This window comes from Dendropsophus ebraccatus, chromosome 9 (genome assembly GCF_027789765.1).
Source record: "Dendropsophus ebraccatus isolate aDenEbr1 chromosome 9, aDenEbr1.pat, whole genome shotgun sequence".
In the NCBI taxonomy this organism is placed as follows: domain Eukaryota; kingdom Metazoa; phylum Chordata; class Amphibia; order Anura; family Hylidae; genus Dendropsophus; species Dendropsophus ebraccatus.
Window position 1 is genome coordinate 85,921,122 of NC_091462.1, and position 14,109 is coordinate 85,935,230.

The 14,109-nt window shown below is 42.3% G+C and overlaps 1 protein-coding gene across 4 annotated transcripts in view; it reads left to right on the forward strand.

The window, feature by feature from the left end:
* TMC5 (transmembrane channel like 5) overlaps positions 1-14,109 on the forward strand; it is a 69,234-nt gene that overhangs the window by 19,859 nt on the left and 35,266 nt on the right. For 2 of the 4 annotated variants that reach the window (XM_069983756.1, XM_069983757.1), the window contains exons 2-9: positions 215-344; positions 2,216-2,418; positions 5,839-5,931; positions 8,260-8,376; positions 10,002-10,104; positions 10,990-11,077; positions 12,301-12,549; positions 13,750-13,901. In XM_069983756.1, the coding sequence (XP_069839857.1) occupies positions 277-344; positions 2,216-2,418; positions 5,839-5,931; positions 8,260-8,376; positions 10,002-10,104; positions 10,990-11,077; positions 12,301-12,549; positions 13,750-13,901 (1,073 nt within the window). In that variant the 5' untranslated portion in view covers positions 215-276. Of the gene's footprint in view, positions 1-214; positions 345-1,094; positions 1,130-1,583; positions 1,625-2,215; positions 2,419-5,838; positions 5,932-8,259; positions 8,377-10,001; positions 10,105-10,989; positions 11,078-12,300; positions 12,550-13,749; positions 13,902-14,109 lie in introns of those variants that run through there. The other 2 variants (XM_069983758.1, XM_069983759.1) reach the window with 2 other exon arrangements.

A 14,109-nucleotide genomic window follows, 5' to 3' on the forward strand; every position in this document is an offset into this window, starting at 1 on the left:
GGGTATAATATTAAGTGAAAAGTTCTACTTCCTATAACTTGGTTCTATTTCCTATAACTTGGGCAGAGCATTCAGAAGCATTTGATTATTCATTCTGCAGTCTGCACCATGTCAATTGATTAAGTACAGACATAATACCGCTCTTTACATTACATTACATTAGTCCTTTAATGTTATTATATTAGTAACAATATTTTATCATACTTTTTTCCAGAATAACATGGAAGAGAATGTTCTAAGGTGATATAAGAGGCGAACATAAGAAGTGACTTTATCATGGCGTACAATGATGGGTTATACAACCCAGCTTACCATGACTCGGAGACTCTGGAGATTGACAGAGGGTATGGCGGAATTATTTAGTAAAACATTTTATTTGTTTTTTTATTATATGTCCAGGTCCTTATACTAATATATAGAGTCATAAAGAGGTTGTCATCACAGCCAATAATATCTGTCCTCAATGGAGGGCACAGTGGAATTTTCCTCACACACGCTAGATATAGGAAGCCTATTAACCAGTCAGTGTGTAATTGTGCAAGGCAACCAGTTCACCCATAAAAACTCAAAAAAACATAGAAATTGCTATAGTTAGGTAGTTATAGCCCTTAGACCATTTCAAACAGCTCTCCAGTGCTGTAAAGCAAGTGCACTATGCAGATGGGCAGTGGAGCAGTTGCCCATAGCAATTTATAAGTATTTAGCTTTTATTTTTCAGCAGCACAGTCCATGCTTTCAAAGGAAAGAAAAAAAACCCTAAACACCTGCTTATTTATGAATGGATCCATCCATATTCAATGAAATGATAAGCACAAAAAGCCGTATCCCCTGCGCCAGATTTATTTACGCTTGCAGGCTTAAATCATGATACCAATCTACACCTGCTCCCGAGCAGGTGTGTATTAGTGCAACAATGCCTGTGCCAGGCACAGGGCCGCCCGGCTTTACTAAGAGGTGCATGCCAAAGAAAAGGGGGCGGGGCTTTATGAGTTCGCCAGTCTTGATAAATGTCTCCGTTTAAGCATACTTGTTATGAGTAAAAACATTTGACATGTCACACAGACATAACAGAACAGTTTGGATCCAACAGCACCAAGTCTATTCTAGAGATGTGGATGCACACTGTATGGTTGGTATTCCCAAGTAAACATAACTATTTTTGATGTCACAGAGACATGTTAAAAGTTCTTATTAGTTGGGCCTGTGTGTTCAGACCGCGACCAAGCAGTAGAATGAGTGGTTAGAGATGTGCGCTATTGTGTGCCTCTATGCCCACTCTGTGTCGATGTAAGCAAGGTGATCCCATAGACATATATTATGCAGTCTTCTTGATCACATGACATGAAGCCTAGAGGGAATGCGCTATCCCGTTTTTTAGTTCGTTTTTCTGATTGAACACTCAGACCCTGACCGATTAAAATGATATGTCTCTATGACATACTGTATCACCCTGCCCCAAATTCAGGAGCTGGACTTTTTTTTTTTTAAAGGAGAATTGTACTGCCTTTTCTCTATAATTGTGCTGGGGGAGGTACTGCATGTGATATAATAAACAGCCTTACAGCTGTGGCGGTTGCTTAGCAACTTGTCCCCTCATCCGGCCCAAGATGGCTGCTTCTGGATGGTAGTGAAATCCTTCATTAAAGTTTTTGCTAAATTCTCAGGGTTAATAGAATAGTTTCCAGCTGATTTTCTTAAAGCGAATATAGCATCAGGTACATTTGCTTTAAGTATTACCCATGTATAGAACGGCGCCGGCGTGGGGAAGCCGGTGCTGCGGTCCTTTGTTTGAACCGCGGCCCGGTTCCCATGTACGGCGCCATTTTATTTACAGGTATCGGGCTGGGGGTGAAGCCCTGGAGGCAGGCCAACCCGCCCCCAGTGGGAGGAAACCCCTGCCCCACTATGACGGGGCTCCATTAAAATCAGGGGTAGACTTTTATATAATCATTTAAGCATGATGAGGCGTGGAGGAGGCCATGCCTCCTCCCTGCCTTGCCGCAGGTGTACACCAGACTTTAATAAATCTCCCTCAAAATGTTAATTCTTTATATATGAATATTTATATATTTTATATATGAGTGGCACAAGTGCCAGAGTATCCCTTTAAAGACCTGTAGCTATCTGTCTGATACGGAAGGCATGTTTATGTGTTGATTTAGAGGAATTTTAGTTTTTTTTTATGTGACATTAATTTTTTATGACCCACAAACAGGCCTTCCTTTAGACAGCACTCATCCTTCCAAAGCAACCCATATGACCAGGATGATGATGATGCCAGGGACCCGGTACAAAGGAGAGACTGGAGAGGAAATCAGAGTCATTTGCCAATGAATGCCGTACAGTTAGACATGGATTATAACCAACAGATGCCCAGATACCCTCCATCACAGGATGAGCCTTATAACATCGGGCACTGTAAGTACAAAACCTTTCCTATTCCTTCTATGATTGCCATTTGGCTTGAAGATTGTTACGCTCTTTTGGTGTATATGATGCTTACACACCTTTTTTTTAAAGTGAAAAATGTTTTTTTTTTTTTTTTTTTTTTTTTTCTTTTAATAAGTCCGTAAATAATGATCATGATCATTATTTATAGCCATCCTTATCAAATAATGCCTGTTATTAACTTAAAAAAAAATGGTGTGTGGCTGGTTCCCGGCCACTTCCTGGTGTCGTTTCCCTCAGCCACCTCCTCTCTGGTCCCAGGGAAAAAATGTCCCCTCCACTGGAGTACCCCTTTAAGCAAAGTCTTTTTGGAGGTAGTTACTTCATATTTTAGATAAGATTTGCAGACTAGGTGACAATGGGCTACTTTAAGGGGGATCTATTCAAATTACAGTTCTCAGCTGTAGGGGGCTGTAATCACTTTGGGCCGTTGTTGATATTCTTGAGAAGTACTTGTATCCAAGGCTATAATGACCTGCCTATTGCTGGTCAAGGGCACTGAGTGAGACAAATCCAGGAACACAAACCCCACCTTTTGGGTATGCTAAGTGTCGGAGCTCCCTTTTAGGTCCTAGCAGGGGCGTAGCTAATGTCTCCTGGGCCCTGGTGCGAGAGGCCAACTTGGGCCCCCCCCTCCTTTCACGACCAAGTGATGCTATTGTTGTGTGTGTGTGTGTGTATATATATATATATATATATATATATATATACACACACAGTGGTGCCTTGGATTATGAGCATAATTTGTTCCAGGACCGTGCTTGTAATCCAAATCCACTCTTAAACCAAAGCAAATTTTCCTATAAGAAATCATGTAAATGCAGACAATTGGTTCCACACCCCAAATATATTTATTATTCTGTACTGTACAGTAATGGAGAGGATGGGAAACACAAGGGCTGACAGAGACTGCAGGGAGCATGAAGGAATGAGCAGGGCAGATGTGGGCACATACATGCAGCGCTCTCTGTCCGGGGAGAGAGGGGTTACAGCTATGGAGAGATTACCCCCCCCCCCACAGTCCTGTCCCCTGATGTAAGCCCCAGCCTGAAGGGGATCTGCTATGATTTGGAAGGTGTTTAGAGTACAGTGCTGTAGACCCCGCTATGCAGGCCATGCCCCTTCTCCACTCGCGCTCCCACCCAATACAGGAAGTTCTTAAACCAAAGCAATGTTCTTAAACCAAGTCACAATTTTGAAAAACTGTGAGCTCTTAAACCAAAACGCTCTTAAACGAAGTTACTCTTAAACCAAGGTACCACTGTATGTATATATATATATATATATATATATATATATATATATATATATATACACACACACACACACCAAGACAGATATTACCTATTACCGCCATACTGTTACCGACCAAATCCTGTATACTGAGACCAATATTACCAGTAATACCAGTATATAGGAAGGAAACATTACCGCCACACCACAACCACTACCATCACCACCATATTGTTACTGACCAAATCCAGTATACTAAATCACCTCATCCAGTCATATAGAGGTGGATGCAGCTGTACACAGGTTCTATACACCATATACATTACTGTGCAGTTATATCAGGTGACTCACAGGAGACGTCTTTTCTGATCGGAGTTCTTTCCTTTTCATCATCTTCTCCATCCGTCCTGGGCCGTTATGAGAACTTCTCCGAGCCACGAATCCACAGAATCTGCCAGACAGACATATTAGTCTCCTCACTCTGACACCATCTCCATCTCTCTACACACTGCACATCTGTACTGTCCCCTTTACACCCTCATTTAGTGGGTAGCCCTGACTCTATGTGACCTCCTAATAATATATGCCCCCCTCTGTGTATTCCCTCTCCCCCTATGTTGCCCCCCCAAATAGATGGCCCCCTCTACCCCCTCCCTTATAGATGGCCCCCTCTCTCCTCACCCTCCCTTATGGATGGTCCCCTCTCCCCCCACCCTCCCTTATAGATGGTCCCCTTCCCCCCCCCCTCCCTTATAGATGGTCCCCTTCCCCCCCCCCCTCCCTTATAGATGGTCCCCTTCCCCCCCCCCTCCCTTATAGATGGTCCCCTTCCCCCCCCCCTCCCTTATAGATGGTCCCCTTCCCCCCCCCCTCCCTTATAGATGGTCCCCTTCCCCCCCCCTCCCTTATAGATGGTCCCCTTCCCCCCTCCCTTATAGATGGTCCCCTTCCCCCCCTCCCTTATAGATGGTCCCCTTTCCCCCCCTTTATAGATGGTCCCCTTCCTCCCTCCCTTATAGATGGTCCCCTTCCCCCCCCCCACCCTCATAGATGGCCCCCCTCTTTCCCCCCACCCTCATAGATGGCCCCCCTCTTTCCCCCCACCCTCATAGATGGCCCCCCTCTTTCCCCCCACCCTCATAGATGGCCCCCTCCTTCCCCCCACCCTCATAGATGGCCCCCTCCTTCCCCCCACCCTCATAGATGGCCCCCTCCTTTCCCCCCACCCTCATAGATGGCCCCCTCCTTTCCCCCCACCCGTACAGGCTGATAAAAAAAACAAAACTTAACTCACCTGACATCGCGCTCCCACGTTGATCCTCACTCCTCCTGGTCTGTCCCCGGCTGCTGCGCGGCTGCCGGGGGTGTCGCGTCTTATCCCCGGCAGCGCGCGCATCCCAGAACTCCCTGCGCGCCGGAAACCGGAAGTCAGGGCCCAAGGCGCGCAGGGAGTTCTGGGATGCGCGCGCTGCCGGGGGTAAGACGGAGCCAGACTCTTGTGACCGCAAGCAAAACAATGCTTGCGGTCACAAGAGTGATTGATCGGGGGGCCCCGCGGGCCCCCCTTGTGGCGGGCCCGGTCGCGGCGGCGACCCCCGCGACCACGGTGGCTACGCCACTGGGTCCTAGCAGGTTTGCAGCAGAGTTACTCAGCTTTATTTGCTCTTTCCCAAATGCTGACTTGTTTAAATCTTTTAGACTTTTGCAGGGCTTTTGTAGATAATCAGATAAGATAATCCCTTAGCATGGACAAGCCATGGTCCTGTCTATAGTAGCCTCACTGTAGACTTTCTAGCCCAGCTTGTCTAGCACAGAAACACTTGAGGTAAAATAACAAACCAGGAACAGCATAGAACAGGCTCTGAAAAGTCTCTCAGATTCTGCTTCTGTCTCTACTGAATCTGACTAAAAACTAACTAGAAAGACCCAGAATAATTGATACTACCACTATATATAGGCTTCAGGGAGCTAACTGATTGGTGTAAAGGGTTTAGCAGACCCTGAGTGTGGTGTCCCACTGTGGGTGTTGCTATTCTTTACACCCCTCGTAATAAACCTGCAACCAAATTACAAATGCAAACTCAAGCTTTTTTTTGTAATTGATCCATCTGCATAATGCCAGGCCGTTTTTAACAAGATCATACTCTTCTTTTCTAGATAATCATTCATTTCATCCTGACTTTGGTTCTAGACCTTCTTTTATTGATCCAGACCAGGATACAGATAGTGCAATTGATGTTTCAGAAGGAGGTATGTGTAGAGTCGCCTTATTAGAGTCTGTCACCAGCCTTCACCCTTCTTTGTTAGATTGAGTTAGTTGTATGGCAGGTTGAGCATATCACAATGTAAAGCCATGCTAGATGCAGTTTTAAATGGGCACTGTCGTTACCAATAAATAATTTTAAACCAGCAGTGGAGCTAATATACTACATGTTTTTAGTTGACTTCATTTATTTTTTTGTATTTGAAATACAATGCTATACATTTGGCCACTAGGTGTCTCACTTACTAGAAACCACAGTCCAGTCACTAATGCCATTTGGTCTTTATTAAAGGGGTTGGGCACTTTTTATTAAAATTGCTCAATGTACAATATTAGGCTATGTTCACACAACGGATATTTTCGTAAAATCACGACCGTGATTAATACGAAAATATACGTTGCATTCCTGTCTATGGCATCCCGACCGGAGCGTATACACATAGGGGGACATCAAGGGGCGAATTTTATTTTTTGTGGCCATTTACAAATGATTTTATTTGCAAATGGTCGTTTTGCAAATAAAATGTTCGCAAATTGGCACTTTACGCTGGGTACGCCGGGGGGTGGGGGGTGGTGGTGTACCAGGCGGAAAGGGGGGGGGGCGGGGACTCAGAGTCCACACGATTCATTATTATTTTCTCTTAAAGATACGCAGAAAACCTACTCCAGCTCTGAGCTGGCGTAGGTTTTCTGCCGTGCGCACCGGCGCGCACGGGATTTATGTAGAGGCAGTCCTCCTCTACATAAATCTCTGTAGTGCCGGAGCTGCGGGGACATGCGCGAATGCGCCTGCATCACAACGCTGCGGTGCTAAGGATCATCCAGCTGGGATGATCTTTTCAGAGACCGGCCGTTCCGTGACCCGGCCGGGTTACTGAATGGCCAGTCTCTTACATAGTATGAACATAGTCTTAGTAAGTGTACTCACTGCACTTACTGACAGCAGCTCCCTGTGTACCTCATAGAGCTTAAATCAGACTCCCCTCCTCCAGGCTGTGCGGCCCTGCGCTGTGGTAAGGCTGTCCATAAGATGGCTGACATGGAGCAGCATGTGACCATACACCACCCCCCAGTGTCCACCATAGGCATATACAGGCTCTTATCTCATGGACAGAGCAGGACAGCACAGCCTAAAGGAGGGGAGTCTGATTTGTAGCTCTAGTAGGTACATAGTAAGCTGCTGTAAGTAAGTGCAGGGAGCACACTTACTAATACTGTACACTGAACAATTTTACTATAAAGTGGCCAACCCCTGTAATAAAGACCAAATGCAGGAAGTGATGTTAGCCGACCCAGTAAATATAAATGCTGATTGGCCAGCAGCGGTGCACTTCTGCCACTCAATAAACTAACTGATAAAGATGGCTGCCCACCAGCTCAGAGTGAGATGCAGAAGCATGCGCAGCACAATGAGGTACCAAATTCAAAACAGACAGCAAACATAATGCAATCATTATATATATATTTGATGGGGTTTTTGTCATGACAGGTCTTAGGATATATTCACACTGAGCAATCGGCGATTAATTAGAGGCGGAATCCATGCCTAATTTCCTGCTGATTCTGCTTGAAATACTGTCTGTAAATTATTAACATAGCAATGTCCCATTGTCTTTAAAGGGATAACTGCTATGTTGTTCACACAGCGGAATTTACGTACATAATTTTCTGCCACGGATCCCTTTTCTGCCCAAACAATTGACATGCCAATTCTTTGGGCGGATTCCCCTAGAGAAATCCCATAGGAGTAATTGAATTTACACTTTCCGCTCCCATTCCACTCGAATTCTGCTTGAATTGTGCTTGCATTCCACACCTATTTCTCAGTGTGAACATATGCTAAATCCTTATGTTGAGATTGCAGGGGTCATTTGGCCTGTCCCTTCCTCTTCATCATCCCACCATCTCTACACTATATACTTCCCAACCCATCACTCTAATGGTCTGGATGGATGCCAGTGTTATAAATAATACAGTATGTAATGACCCTAATCTGGATTTTCAGTGTAGAGGAGAGGTGATCAGGCATTAGTACTTCCTCATTAAGATCTCCATTGATACTATTATCTATCATGGGAATAAACTTAATTATTCCTGTTAAATCTGAATCTAAATAATCTTGAACATGGAAACATTCAGAAATCCCATGAAGAATCTAGTTATCAGAATTTTACTTTATCGTAAAGTCTAAGTAGAAAATCACTTTTTTTTTTTTTTTTTTTTTTTTTACTTTGTATAGTTTAAACTGAAGATTAAAAAAAAACCAAAAAAACCCACTTTTTTAATTTAGTTTTTGTAAATTGTGTGTTATGCAGTGATTAGAAGACGATCTATACGACAGTCTGTAGCTCCAGCGCAGGTGCTGAGGCCTTCTACCATTGTAGGAGTAGACCCGTCCCTGGAGAAGCAAATAGAAGATGGCCACAAACAAGGTGAGTGGTTATGTCCACAAAGACTGAGTAATGGAAACACATCTGTGTCACTAGTACTGTGCATATACTTCATTACAGGTGTTATCTGGGATTTTTCCTTTGGATAGGCCATCAATTTTGGATTGTTGTAGGTCTGACTCCCAAATGAAGAGCTGAGTGAAGGTGCTGTAGAGCTCCATTGTGTTGTGTCACCTTTAATTGTTTACCACAGTGCCATATATTTTGCAGTGGCTGTGTCTGGTACTGATACAGCCACTATAGGATGTAGGGAGCTGTGCCTGATAAATGATAAAGGGGGAAACATTAGGGAATTGGACACTCCCACTGATCTGATATTGATGCCCTCTTCAAAGATAGTTTAAATTATTGAGATTAAACTCATGGAAAATTATTGTGACTGCACTTTAAGTCTGATCATCCTTGAGAGTGCACGAGATGACTTATGACAACTTATTACAACTCCAAATGAGCAGAAACCCGGGAATGTTCTCCCTTATCTGTTTTGTGACGTAAGCTGTGTAGATGTCATACGATGGTGATGCACTGTTTGCTGTGGAGACCTTTTGGATCAATACAGCCGATGTTATTAACCTTTTTTTATGACCTGTATGGTTTTTGGACTCGATGCCCTGAGCATAAATTCTTCTGTTGGAATGCTGTATTCTGAAGATGATGTCTTTTTCTGTATTTTCAAGACATGCAAAGATTTCTTATTTTTTTACTTTTGACAATGTCAAATATGTAATTTATTTCAACAATGTTATAGCACAGAGAACGAAAGCAGTTTTATATGTATCTCACTCCCTTAGGGTATGTGCACACTACAGAATTTGGGCGGAATTTTCAAGCGGAGTCCGTGCGGCGGTCTCTGCTTGAAGTTCTGCCAGTCCCATAGACTCAATGATGTTCTGAAGTTGTGCCTTTATCCTTTTCACACACACCTATAAGGATGAAAGGCAGTATGGCTTATTAGCCTATTTGGACAAGGGTACATGGGGCAGAATAGAATGGATTGCTGGCTTGTGTGTTTGGGGTAATGTAGATTCTGTGAAGTTATCACCTATATTGTAGTATAACTAAGTAGATTTGCCATTCAGGGGTGTAGGAAAGCAGGGTGAAATGTTGTATGGGAGCTGGAGCAGCAGGCATTTCATATTCAAAAATCTTTTATTACAGACACTAGCTTTTTTTTCTGTATAGTAAAATGTTTCCTAGTTGGATTCTTCCTGTTTTTGTCATTTTTAAGTTATGACAAGGAAAGAGCACGATCTTTATGTAGTTTTCATTGTTCTCAGTGTCAAAGTGCACTGAGATAGACACCTATACAGATAATGTAAAGGAAAACGGTGTTGTTACTAGTGATAATAAACAACCATGTGTTGGCCATTGTTTCAGCTAAGGCTTTGTTCACATCTGCTTTGGAGACTCCAGCCTAAATCCCATTGAAGATAAAACAATGCTGTGTGCGGTGCTGTTTTTCCTGTGAAATGACACATCTTCTTGGTCCCCAGCGCATTCTATTCTATGTTGCTTGTTGTTTTTCATCATTCATAAATTGGTGGTATTGTACATGTACTTTTTGCACTGATTTTTTTTTTTGTTTTGTTTTTTTGCTATTTAATTAGAACATGAAAAGTTGATAAAAAAGCTAGCGGAAATGTCTTCTACTGATATAGCTAAGGAAGTCCGGAAGATTCCTGTATGTCTAAATGAGAAACGGGACCTTAGGTAAGAGTCTAGCCTTAAGTAACAATGGAACCACATAATCCTTATACTGTCAGATTTATAGTATGCTTTTGTACATTAAGAGATGCTGTTCACTGGTATAGTACTGTATGTAGCATGTACAATATACACATGTAAATCTCACACAGTTTACTAGCAGTGATAGTACTTTTACTTTGTTCTGGCTATAAATTATGAAAAAATCCTTTTGTCCAGCTATGTGAAGAGTCAAGGAGGTGTGATCACTGAAGTACCCATGGCAGCATAACTTCTCCTACTCCCCTGTATGGCCGACTCTGCCCCACCCCCAAGTATTGCTGCCACAGACCCACAAAGTAAAAGTGCCATCAGTCTCTGTGCTATCATAGCAAATTTCCAGGTGACATCTTCCCTATAAGCTTCAAATTATACTTTTAGTTCCCCAGAGGCCGAAATAAAGAGTACCCATCCCATTCAAAGTAAAGCTGGACACATACATAAAATAGCAGTAGGACATGTGATAGTAGTTCCTGAAATGCTCATAGACATACACTCTTGGCTCAGCTGAGTATGCATGATTTATAATAGGGAAAGAGAAGAAAGCTATTCATACTACTTTAGCAGCAGCTTGTTTCCGTGAGACCAAAATGTTCTGGCCATCAAAATCTAACATCTTTTTGGAGAGGGTTGGACCAACACACAAATAAAAAAAGAAATGGACGTCTATGGTCCTCCAGAACAAATAGTGCCCCTTTTCAGTGGCTTTCTGTTTCATACATTTTTTATAATTTTTACAATTATTGTACTTCAACTTATGATAAAAGAAAAACAGTTGTTTACTATAGACAAGTTTACCGGCCTTTGCTTAGGATTATATATTGATTTGCTGTATTATATGACTCTCTATAGGTACAGAGTTATGAAGCTGAAGCTGAAATCTGTAAAAGGAGTCTCACAAGAGAACTGTTGCAGTGGATGTCTGCGTAGTATTAATTTAGTAAGTGGATTATTTATGTATGTGGGGAAATGGTCATTCTTTATGTGATTAGCAATAGGGTCAGTAGTCATACACTTGAAAACATCTCGACCATGGGCGGCTGCAGACAAGTGCTGATCAGCGAGATCAGCACTTATTTACTGTGACTTTACATGGCACAAGAAATCGAGCATCCGGGCTGCTCGAATGATCACTGTATTGTTCATGCAGCCATGGAAACATGGATACATATATCTGTGCTGTCAGTTTCCAGATCACACGACAGTGCATACTTACCTAGTGCATTGCTGCTGTGACCTGTCATCTTGTTCTTCCCCGTCACCTGCCCAAGCCATTGTGTCTTTAGGGCCACCCTCCTCTGGCTGTCAATCATTCTGGAGGAGATGGCGGCCTGAAGATGCAGCAGCACCTGGACGGGAGAGCCAGAGAAAGCGCACAGTTTTTTGTGTCTTCAACAGAAAGCAGTAGCGCAGAACTAGGAGAAGGAGACTGAATAGATAATAACAAATATGGAATGAATTGTTAGTCTCACCATGGGCAACAACATATGAAGTTATGTTTAAGTAGTATTTCCCTTTAATTTGTTATATAATCTGTATATGTTCTGTGTATTAAATGCATCTGTCCACCCCGTTTACCTGATGGAAGCCAAAGAGGTTTCATGTTTGCCTCTGTTTAGGTAGTATACATAGGGTTTTTTTTTTTGTAACTTTGGAGCCTATGGGTCACAGGTGCAACTAAGTGGCATCCAATAGGGTTAACTGTTGGCGGGTTGCATCAGAGGATCCCTCCGACATATACCTCTGATTGATAATGCAGGATGCATTTTGAAAATAAAACCTGTATGTACAACACTAGGAGTAAGGGTCATAGGACATGAGGTGATCATCAGATATCCAAGTAAATGCTTGTGCGTTGGCTAATTGTATTGTTTTGACAAAATCCTTGTTTATCATCTGCACATAACCCTGTGTAATAAGGGGTGTGTGGTCAATGAATGATGGGAGCAGAATTCCGCCAAATGATCCAGCAATCATTTGTGTGGCCCTGCCTGCAAGATAGTTGAGCCATGTAAAGACTCATTAAACTAGATCAGTGTTCGCTATCGTTTTGCATTTAGCCTGTCTAAAAAAGCTCAAATCACAAAGTGGTGACTAATAAATTACCAAAGCTTTTAGAATGGTGTTGTTTTATTCACTTTATACTCTTCTCCCTTCCCCCAGTCCTTCCGGAGATCCAAGCAGGTGATGTCAGAAGTATTAGAGGCACTTCAGCTTTGGCATGGCACCTTGAAAGTCATAGGAGGGAAATTTGGAACAAGTATTCTTTCTTATTTTAATTTCATTAAGTGGCTTCTGATGTTCAACATCTTCTCATTTATCGTGAACTTCAGTTTTATCACCGTTCCCCAGTTTGTTGATATGGCACCCAACAATTTAACATTCTCTGGTCTAGAGCTTCTTACAGGAGCAGTAAGTATTGAGAAATGTGGTTAATTTTCAGTAAACACACATGTTATGTAGGAAAAATTGTGCCCAATATGAAAAAGTATTTCAACAACCAACGCGTTTCAAACCTGAGACGCGGCATCACTTGCACATCGCCTCTACAGAGATGCTACCCCAGGGTTAAATCTATCCCTTTATGGATATTTTTCCCAGATTTATGCAGACCATGACTAAGAAACGGACAGGTTCAAAATGCGTCGGTTGTTGCTTTTAAAGATTTACAATAAAGTATGAAAGAATTTTAAGGAGCTGAAAGAATCTGGTTTCTTTCTTCAACGAATACCGCGGGATCCAGGGGCTTTACCTTCGTGCTCTGTATACCTGACATTGAGCACAAGCATACTGGCTGGGCGCTGGCCAATGTCTCTTCTCTATACAATTTACATTTTAAGTTCTGTAATACTCGAGCGAAACCAAAAGCCCCCACGTAAAAGTGTCAGTGATCAGCCGATGAGTGGGAAAATGCCCGCTCGTCGGCGGATCACATCTTTTGTGCGGCTTCAAAATTTATTGCTATCAACCACACATCTCAGTGTGTAAACAGGGAATGTGCACCCGATTGCGATATATTTAAATGACACAAACGATACATTGATTTTTCATGTGGTCTGGCCATGTAGTTATTTGTGCCTTTTAAAGGCACTGCATACTAAGGGCCCTATTCCACCGGACGATTATCGTTTAGATTATTTGACTCTAAACGATAATCGTTCGGTTGAAATGCAGTTAACGATTAACGACCGAACGAGAAATCGTTGATCGCTTTATAAGACCTGGACCTAATTTTATCGTTGCTCGTTCACAAAACGTTCGCAAATCGCTCGCGTTGAATAAGATGTTGTTTGGTCGTTCACAGTAGATACGAACGCAATAGCGAAGAAAAAACGATCGCAAATACCATCATAGATAACGATTATTGTTCCATGGAAATGAGTGAACATTTTCAGGTCTTTCGCAAGACCCTAACAAGACCCTTAAAGGGCAAAAAAAAATGACTGAGATTTACAGGACAATAAGAGTTGCTGTGGGTTTCTGACCCTGATATACCCTAACAATAAAGCATATATACCGTTACATGTTGGTTCTAGGAAACCTTTGGAATAATTTATTCATCGATTTTCATAAATTATTTTCTTAATTCTTTTCTTTTTTTTTCCTCTTTAGGGTTACTTTGAAAAAACAGTCCTGTATTATGGGTATTATACAAATAGTACCATCCAGAAAGATGCCAGTCTAGCGCCATATAATATGCAGTTAGCATATATATTTACAATTGGATTGTACTTCGCAACCTGTTTCCTCATCCTACTCTTCAGGTAATATGACCTGTCATTTCATTTATCCAGGAACTTGCATTATGTCAGGTTACAAACAGACACATACATGGTATTTCATTGATGTATGGTAATGAGCCAACTTCAAAGGTTATTTTAGCCAAAGCAAAAGTATCATTATCTTTATAGAATACTATTAAAAGTAGAAATTCTCTCTCCTTTGTGTAAAATAAAACCATGAAGCTCAGAA